Here is a 10,827-nt window from a genome sequence, read left to right on the forward strand (position 1 = left end):
AAATATATTGATTTAAATAAATAATTATTTACCATTAGTCTAATATATTACTTTACATTATTAACCCATTAAATTCAAGAATATGCAGGATTACGACAGAAAAATTAGATAATCATACATATATTTACTAATTCTTTATATAATTTTATCTTGATGCATTATAAATATAAAAATGTCTTACGGGTACATCTAGTTGTGTATCATTATGTTAACAAAGTGACATTTACATCTATCTATCAATAAAAATAGTTTTTGTTGTATTTACTCTCTTAATAATCTTATAGTTATTATTTATTATTGTTCTTGTATGGATACCTGAAGGAAGAATTCGGTCCCTGGGAGTCGACGCCGAGTTGTTATCTTCAGTGCCGACCTTTGAGCTTTTGTGGAAGTCCGAGCTTTTCTCCAAAGAGATGTCCAATTGCGCAGAGCGTGAGCAAGGAACAAAGGGGGGAGTGTACCTGCAAAGGCACTCCGAAGATTAAGTCAGTATTGAGAATTCAGTGTCCCCTTTGAAAATAAAATATCATACCTTTATAGATGAGATAAAATAGGTCGGTTACGTTTCTATTGATCATCTGAATTGAAGAGCAATTAATAGGTTTTAACAAGTGATAATGTCTGATTGTAACGTATAATGCCGAGTTATAACGTAAAGTGCCGAGTTATGGTGCATAATGCCGAGTTATTGTATATAATGCCGAATTATGACATCGGATTTGTAACGGTCGTATCATAGCCCCCAAGCTTAGCCTGGCTATATTTTGATAAAGCAGGTTGAGCTTTTTTTTTTTAGTTATAACTCGGCGATTTGAGTTATAGGTATGGAGCCCCCAGATCAACTTACTTTATTAAAATAATGAATAATTTGAATTTTCAGACGTAATTTAAAGTTAACGTGTATTGGAAAGTGTAGTAGTCTTGTCATTGATTGTGCCTTTGATTTTTCCAATGAAATTTTGAACCGTTGATTTAATAGATGCAACGATTAGGTTTTTTCACGGAACCGAGTAGTTAATTTGAATAGTTGCTGAGACGATGTTGATAAAAGTGAATTGGTTGGGCGAGAATATTGAGTTAGTTAACCGCTGTTTGGTGATTTGATTGAGTTTGATTGCGCATGTGTAAACGATGCGACTTTGAATTGAAGAGTTGTCGCGAATGGATAAGTGTTTGTACTTGTGTAAACGATGCGACTTTGAATTGAAGAGTTGTCGAGTTTTGATATGACCAATAAACATCGGTTACAAGTTATAGCTCGGCAACACCTAAAATCCGATCATAACCGATGATTTCATCACGACCATAAATAATCATTAAATCAATAACGTCGGATTTACAATTAATCCTCTTCCTGGGCGTTACAACCCAAGGAAAACGGTCGACCATTTACGCTAATATAAAGCAGACAAGGAAAGCCGAGAAAGGTACGTCGCTTTTCTAAATTAAGAACTACTATCCCTTTTATACTAACTTGAGCGTCGGAGTGCCTTTGCAGGTACCCACCCTCGCCGTTCATCCGTCACCGACGTATACCTCAGTCCACTCTAGGAGTCCGCCGACCTTATCAGAGGACGAGCTATACCTCGGAGTTACCAGGCAAGAACATTTGGCGCCCACCGTGGGGCCGAGCAACTTGAAAAACCATTCGCAAAGGTCCCAAAACACCCTTAAAACACTACCATGGCTGACATTCCTCCCCCGACCCCATCTGAGCTCCTTCGGATGGTGACCGAGCTTCAACAAGCAAATCAACAAATGGCGGAGGAAAACCGAAGAATGCAGGAACAAATTGCGCAATTGGTCACTAATCGGCTGGAACACAACGATGATCTTCATAACCGAGAGGAAAATCGTGAACGTCGGTCAATGCCAACCCATGTTTCTGAAACACCTCAACAGGAGGAGGAAGAAGCCCACCAAACAGAAAGGTCCCAACCAGAGGCTGAGGAAGAAGAGCGCGACAATTCTGCCAGACCGTTTACGGCCGACATTATGAATTTCCAGCTCCCCCGACAGTTCACCCTGCCGACCACTCTGACCCCTTACGATGGATTAGGAGATCCAAAACAGCATATCAAGAAATTCCGATCTATTATGATCGTTAACGGTGCATCTGACCCTATTTTATGCCGTTGTTTTCCATCTTTTTTAGACGGTCCTGCACTTGACTGGTTTTGTTCTTTGCCTGCAGATTCAATATCGCGTTTTCAAGAGTTGGCAAAGCAATTCGAAGACCACTTCGCAGCATCTGCAATATACCTGCACGATTCTGACTACCTGACGACCATCAAACAAGGCCCACAAGAGAGCCTGAAGGACTATATCACTCGTTTTACAAAGGTCGCCATGAGGATCCCCGACCTTCATCCTGAAGTCCATCTCCATGCAATTAAGAGCGGCCTCCGTCCGGGCAAGTTTCAGGAGACAATAGCTGTGAGTAAACCGAAAACCTTGGCCGAATTCCGTGAAAAGGCCAAGGGACAGATAGATGTTGAAGAACTTCGGCAAGCCCGCAAAACAGAAAAGTCAACCGCGGCCAAGGACGATGATAAGCCCCGTGACAGTAAGAAAGCATTCAGGCCAGTTCCCCGTTATGAGTCATACACTCAGTTCAACACAAAGAGAGATGACATTATTAAAGAGATACTCAACTCCAAATTAATCAAGCCTCCTCGTAAAGCCGGCGCTTACCCGGAATCCAAGACCGTTGATAAATCCAAATATTGCACCTTTCATCAGAAACACGGTCACACAACGGATGAATGTGTGATCGCCAAAGATCTCCTAGAGCGCCTCGCAAGACAAGGACACCTTGACAAGTTCATTGCCGGGCGTATGCAGAAGAATACAAGCTCGGCTTCCGACCTTGTGACAGCAAGTCCCTCATCAAAAGAAAAAGATAAGACACCAGCCCAACCCAGAGGAATCATCAATTGTATTTCAGGAGGATATGCGGGAGGTGGACATACTAGCTCAGCACGGAAGAGAACTTATCGGGCCATGTTGGCCGTCACAGATGCCCCTAAAGTTCCTCAGCCGGTCTAAGATTTCCCAGAAATGACTTTCGGATCAACCGACTTTAATCATACCGATGCTAATTATGACGATCCGGTGGTGATTTCCATCCAGTTGGGGGATTTAATAGTCCGCAAAGTACTTCTCGATCCCGGAAGTAGTGCAGATGTCTTATTCTTTACCACGTTCGAAAAGATGAAACTAAGTAACAAAATTTTGCAACCATACCATGGAGACTTGGTCGGATTTTCCGGGGAGCGAGTTCCTGTTTTGGGTTCCGTGTGGTTACAAACCACACTCGGTGAGCAACCATTATTTAAGACACAAGACATTCAATACCTTGTTGTCGACTGTTTTAGTCCTTATAATCTCATATTAGGCAGACCATTTTTAAATAAGTTTACAGCAATTGTGTCTACAGTTCACCTTTGTGTTAAGTTCCCTGTGCAGGATAATTTAGTGGCAACGATACATGGTGACCTCCATGAAGCTCGGCAATGCTATAATACAAGCCTGAAGCCCATCAAAAGGAGCAACATGGTTCAGGTCAACTACATACAACCCGACCAACCAAGTTTAACAGAAATCGACCCAAGAGCCGACTTTGAAGATCGGCCCATGCCGAACGAGGATTTAACAAAGGTGGCCCTGACCGAGGACCCCGCCAAATACACCTTTATGGGGACATCAATCAGCAAGGAGGAGAAAGAATCACTCATAAAGTTTTTGCGACAGAATGCCGACTTATTTGCCTGGACATCTGCCGATATGCCCGGAATAGACCCATCTGTTATCACCCACAAATTGGCAATTAATCCAGAAGCTCGCCCAGTTTCTCAAAAGAAAAGAAACCTCGGAGCAGAAAAATGCCTTGCGTCCCTTGCCGAGGTCAAAAAGCTCATCGCTGCAAATTTCATCAAAGAAATCAGGTTCACAACATGGCTCACCAATGTTGTTATGGTAAGAAAGAGTAACGGTAAGTGGCGCATGTGCGTCGATTTTACTGACCTAAATAGGGCATGTCCCAAAGATGCTTATCCCTTACCTTGCATTGACACTTTAGTTGACAATTCCTGCGGTTATGATTTATTGAGTTTTATGGACGCATACTCCGGCTATAACCAGATCCTCAAGCATCCATCGGACAAAGACAAAACTGCCTTTATAACTGAATATGGTAATTACTGCTATAATGTTATGCCTTTTGGTCTAAAGAATGCAGGTGCGACATATCAGCGACTAATGAATAAGGTCTTCGAGAACCAGATAGGTCGGAATATTGAAGTTTATGTGGACGACATGGTGGCCAAGACCATGGTCGGCAACTCTCATATTCATGACCTAGCCGAGATTTTTGGGCAGATCCGACGATATAACATGAGACTGAATCCTGAAAAGTGTGCGTTCGGTGTTCGCGGAGGAAAATTCCTCGGATTTATTCTTACCAGCCGAGGAATTGAAGCAAATCCTGAAAAGTGTCAGGCGATCCTTGATATGCAAAGCCCAAAAACGATAAAGGAGGTCCAACGGCTAACAGGACGACTCGCGGCCTTATCCAGATTTCTGCCCTGTTTGGCAGCAAAGTCTTTTACCTTTTTCCAATGTTTAAAAAAGAAAACAAAACATTTTGAATGGACTGAAAGCTGTGAATCCGCATTTCAAAATTTAAAACAATTCCTTTCAAAACCACCTGTTTTACAAAAGCCAAGACCTAATGAGCCATTATATATTTACCTGTCTATTACTGATACAGCAATTAGTTCTGTCCTTGTAACAGAAACGCAGAAAGGTCAACAACCGATCTATTTTGTAAGTAAATCACTGCAGGGTGCCGAGCTTCGCTACCCGAGGTTGGAAAAGCTGACGTTGGCCTTAGTCTTCTCCTCAAGACGACTCCGACCATATTTCCAGGGGCACACTATCATCGTCAGGACCGAACAACCCCTTCGGCACGTCCTCTCACAGCCGGAATTAGCAGGCAGACTTATCAAATGGGCAATCGAACTTTCTGAATTTGATATCCAATACCAACCAAGAGGATCCGTCAAATCCCAATACTTAGCAGATTTCGTGGCAGAACTTACCCAACCAAGTATGGAGGAACAGAACTCGGACTGGAGCCTATTTGTGGACGGAGCCTCAAACCCCCAAGGGTCAGGGGCAGGAATATTACTTGAAAGTACTGAAGGTATCATCCTCGAACATTCTCTCCGATTCTCCTTTAAAGCTAGTAATAACCAAGCCGAATACGAAGCCCTCGTCGCCGGGCTCAGGTTAGCAATTGATTTACACATTACCGCCTTAAAGGTTTATTGTGATTCTCTATTAATAGTCCAACAGGTTAATCAGGTCTTTCAAACTAAAGATCAACTTTTATTGAAATACTTAGAACTTGTACAGCAGTTGGTAAATGGCTTTCGAAAAATCGAAATTTGCCACATTCCTAGAGAACAAAATCATAGGGCTGACATTTTATCAAAACTAGCTACTACACAGTCACACACAGCAACATTATTACAGTCAACTTTAAACAAGCCGAGCATATACGTCATTAGCACTTTAAACGCTTTCAATGAAACAAGTTGGCAACTACCTTACATACAGTATCTAAAAGATGGTTCTCTTCCGAAAGAGATCTTAGATAAGAAAAGGTTTCGACGACAAGCTTCTTTCTTCACATTAATGAATAACACTCTGTATAGGCGGGGATACTCCCGACCACTTTTGAAATGTTTGGACATGAATGAGGCCGATCTTGCGTTAGCCGAGGCTCATGAAGGAATATGCGGCATACACTCGGGGGCAAGAAGCCTAGCACAGAAAATACTGCGAGCCGGTATTTACTGGCCGAGTCTGTGGGAGGATAGCAGAAAGAAGGTCAGAACTTGTGACCAGTGTCAAAAGCACGCACCGATCATTAACATCCCAGCCGAGCAGCTTCACCAGTCTGTAGTAAGCTGGCCATTTAACCAGTGGGGGATTGACATCCTCGGCCCGTTTCCTACCGCACCTGGGCAGATGAAATATTTGGTCATCACTATTGATTACTTCAGCAAATGGATTGAAGCACAGCCCCTGGCAAGAATCACATCCAATCAAATGATATCCTTTGTTTGGAAATACATAATATGTCGATTTGGAATTCCACAACATATTGTCACAGACAATGGTCGGCAGTTTACCGATCATAATTTTAAAGATTTTTTGCAGAAATTGAAGATAAATCATCATTTCTCATCGGTCGAACACCCACAATCTAATGGTTTAGCTGAAGCCGCCAACAAGGTCGTCTTGCACGCATTAAGGAAAAAGCTCGACAACGCTAAGGGGCTCTGGGCCGAGCTAGTTCCAGAAGTCTTATGGTCATACAACACTACAGTACATACATCGACAAAGGAAACCCCATTCAGATTGGTCTATGGATCTGAGGCTATGATTCCTCTGGAAGTTTCCCAACAATCCTTACGAACAATATCAGAGAGTCACGATCAAGCTCGCCGAGCAGAACTCGACTTAATAGAAGAAATCAGGAATACAGCAGCTATCCACCACCAAGCTCTACAGCAGCAACTGCGCCGAAGACATGCAAAACGAGTCCAACCAAGATCCTTCAACATCGGAGATCTGGTGCTGAGGAAAACAGAAGAAGCTCGCTGACCATCTTCCCATGGGAAGCTTGCAGCAACATGGGACGGACCCTACCGCATAATAGAAGTCCTCGGGAGAGGAGCTTACAGACTAGAACATTTGGATGGAACTAAGATCCCAAGTACTTGGAATGTTCATTCTTTAAAGCAATATTACAGTTAAGGCACAACAGAACGCTAGTACTCTTTTTCCTACCTTGAGATTTTTCCCAAAAGGGTTTTGCTCAAGAAGGTTTTAACGAGGCTAGCTTGCCAACATTAGGTTGTTAAGGTACCACTTTGAATAAAACTCATTTACATTATTTGATAGAATATTCTCTTTTAAGCTATATTTCAATTTGCCAAACAATCATGAGAGAAGTTAACCACAACTCTCAACAGACAAAACAGATAATATGCAAAGCCATATTAAGCATACAGTTCAAAAATTCCCACATATGGGTACCAGACAAAAGTAATTAGGGTCATACAAAACCTAATTACAACCAACAGTCAAACGAAATAAAGCAGTCATGGGTCATCACACCCAAAAAACAGATAACAAACGAAAGTTATACAAACCAAGCTAGTTAGCTAAATTATCCCCCCTTCCTCAATAACCTCTTCATCATCCACAAGCTGACCATCCCGAATCACCTTACTTGGGTCCATAGATGAAAAGTCGCCATCGGGCATAAGAAACTTCGCCTGAGTCACAGCACGTTCAAAACCTTCTGCGAAGGCATCAAGAATGTCACCTTCCCTTCCCGCCTCGAACTCCTTCATTCGTGCAGTCAGGTCAATAACTCGTTTATTCACCTCCTCCAACTCAGTTTCTTTCTTCTTCAGAAGCTCGGTCGCATTCTCACGACTTTCCTTCTCAGCCTTCAAATCCTTCTCCAGATCAGAAAAATTCTTCCTTAACTCGGCAAGGACGAGCTCTTTCGAATTTAGCTGTTCCTTCAAAACAGCACATTGCTCAAGCTCGGTAACAAATTTTTTGTGTTTCTTTTCTTGGCTTCGGCCTATACTAGCCAAACGAAAACCCAACACCTGAAAATTACAAATTTAAGAGCGTAAATTATACAATATAAACACCCAAAGTCAGATAGGTAAAATAGAAAACCTAACCTGCAGAAATTGATCAACTCCCACATCTCCAGCCTCTTCAACACGCGATATATCTGAGAAAGATTGGACAACCTCGTCCGCAACAACATTAAAGGGAAACCCTCGATCCCAAACAGAAGAGCCATCCCCACCGTCATCAAAAGCATGAAGCTTATCCTGTTTCACAGTGAAGCTAGATAGGTCCTCAAGTTGAATCACACCCTCTTTGTCTTGCTCCGCTCCAGTAATAGCAACCTCAGTCTTCCTTTTCTTAAAAACTATTCCCTTTTTCTTCGGTGGGGGCTGGTCAACTTCACCCCCTACATCCATTTTTTCAGCATTCGAGGATGAACCTTCAAAATTTTTTGACTTAAACCGAGCCCTAAGGGTAGAAGCCGAAACTCCAGGAAATTTCCCAGCTGCACACATACAAAAATAAGCAAATTAGAGAGAAACATTATCCTATCCAAAACTACTTAAGACAAAGCATAATAACCTCACCAAAATAATCCACCATGGCCGACTTGTTATCTTCCAAAGGAAGCAACTCGGACACAGAAATCAGTCCCCCTTTATCCACCATTTCCATCAGAAAAGAAATAATACACTCAATCTGGCTAGTTATCAACTCAGGACCTAAGATCTGTTGCGGCTGGCAACACCAGTACAAGGGAAATTTTTCCCCAAGATGCTCATCTAAATAGAACGGGAAATCCTCATCCACTGGCTTAATTTTCAAAAACATTTCTTTGAAATCTTTAAAGGAGGATTTATACAGTTTGAAAACCGAAAAACCTGGTGTGCTGTTTAGATTTACCCACAAACCCTTCCACACCCCTTTAGCTTGAAATAAGGAAAAGAAGAGCTCCAGCTCCGGTTTAAATTCCAAAAAATCCATTAAAACCTGAAAACACTTTATGAACGCCCAACCGTTAGGATGAACCTGTGATGGTGCACAATTCATTTGCCTCAGAACGTCACATTCAAATTGACTAAATGGAAGCCGGACCCACTACTGCATGGCAGTAATTCCAAGCGAAAGCCAGGTTTCACTATCCTAGCTACATTAACTTGCTTAACGCTATCCTTATCCACAAACAAAGAAGCCCTTATTTTGACATCCTCCCCAACCCAGTCGTACAGCTCTTCATTCCCAATCTTGGGTAAAGATTTCCCCTTTTTCTCACTCATCATTCCTTATTGATTCAGAAGAATAGAAGTAAGGATAAAGTCGCAGAAAGGGTAGTGTTACTAACCTCTAGTACTCATAATGAGTAAAGGACTCTGAATAAAACCCTCCAGTATTCCGCAGGAAGAAAAATGCAAACCATTCAGTTACTTAACTCCTTCAATTTAAGGTGTAATCAAACACCATTAAATGAAGCACACTTTCAACGGTTACAAAGAAGCCTTGGAACTTGCACCTATTTAGAGTTAATAATGACTGCAATTTTACACGTATCGAGGCTTAAGACAATAATTACAGTGACCAGTCTTTTCAGTTACTAGAGGTAACTTTGAAAGAGATATGCTGACCTGGGGGCACAGTGTACCGAGCTATAACTCGTCTACCATAAAAGCTCAACCTATCTCTTTAAAGACAGGTCAAGCTTGGGGGATGTGATATGACCAATAAACATCGGTTACAAGTTATAGCTCGGCAACACCTAAAATCCGATCATAACCGATGATTTCATCACGACCATAAATAATCATTAAATCAATAACGTCGGATTTACAATTAATCCTCTTCCTGGGCGTTACAACCCAAGGAAAACGGTCGACCATTTACGCTAATATAAAGCAGACAAGGAAAGCCGAGAAAGGTACGTCGCTTTTCTAAATTAAGAACTACTATCCCTTTGATACTAACTTGAGCGTCGGAGTGCCTTTGCAGGTACCCACCCTCGCCGTTCATCCGTCGCCGACGTATACCTCAGTCCACTCTAGGAGTCCGCCGACCTTATCAGAGGACGAGCTATACCTCGGAGTTACCAGGCAAGAACAAGTTTGTTGACTGTTTATAGTCATAGTTCGGAATTGAAGACTGAGTTTGATTGCGCATGTGTAAACGATGCGACTTTGAATTGAAGAATTATCGCGAATGGATAATTGATTGCAGATTGTGTTTGATTGCGCATGTGTAAACGATGCGACTTTGAATTGAAGATTTATCGTGAATGGATAATTGATTGAAGATCGTTGATAGTCATAGTTCAGAAGATAGTTGATATAGATCTGATGATAGTTGATATAGATTTGACAAAGAGTGATAATGATTGATATAGAAATGATAATGATTGATATAGCTCGGATAATTATTGATATAAATCTGAAAATAAAGATAATAGATATAGATTTGAAAATAGAAAAACAGATATAGGTCAGTGAATAGGGATAACAGATATAGGTCGACAAATAGAGATGACAGATATAGGTCGGCAAATAGAGATGACAGATATAGATCGGAAATTAGAGATAACAGATGTTGATCGATAATTAGAGATAACAGATATGCAAATAGAGATGATAGATATGGATCGAAAAATAGATATAACAGATATAGATTGGCAAATAGAGATAACAGATATAAATCGGCAAATAGAGATGACAGATTTAGTTCGACAAATAGATATAACAGATATAGATCAAAAAATCAGATTTAGATTGGCAGATAGAGATATCAGATATAATTTGACAAATAGAGATATCAGATAGAAATTGACAACTAGAGATAACTAATAAAGATCGGCAAATAGAGATAACAGATATAAATCGGAAAGTAGAGATGACATAAATAGATCGGCAAATAGATATAACAGATGTAGATCGGAAAATCAGATATAGATCGACAAATAGAGAGATCAGATATAAACTGGCAAATGGATATAAGAGATGTAGATCGGAAAATCAAATATAGATCGGCAAATAGAGAGATCAGATATAAATTGGCAAATAGAGATATCAGATATAAATTGACAACTAGAGATAACTAATAAAGATCGGCAAATAGAGATAACATATATAAATCGGAAAGTAGAGATGACATAAATAGATCGGCAAATAGATATAA

General features: G+C 41.0%; 1 protein-coding gene across 1 annotated transcript; it reads left to right on the top strand.

The window, feature by feature from the left end:
• The first annotated feature begins 1,683 nt into the window (after positions 1-1,683).
• Positions 1,684-3,048, top strand: LOC107459480 (uncharacterized). Its single transcript, XM_016077708.1, has one exon. It carries the CDS (start codon positions 1,684-1,686, stop codon positions 3,046-3,048), a length of 1,365 nt encoding a protein of 454 aa, XP_015933194.1.
• The last annotated feature ends 7,779 nt before the right edge of the window (positions 3,049-10,827 follow it).

This window comes from Arachis duranensis, chromosome 7, assembly GCF_000817695.3.
Source record: "Arachis duranensis cultivar V14167 chromosome 7, aradu.V14167.gnm2.J7QH, whole genome shotgun sequence".
NCBI classification, from domain to species: Eukaryota; Viridiplantae; Streptophyta; class Magnoliopsida; order Fabales; family Fabaceae; genus Arachis; species Arachis duranensis.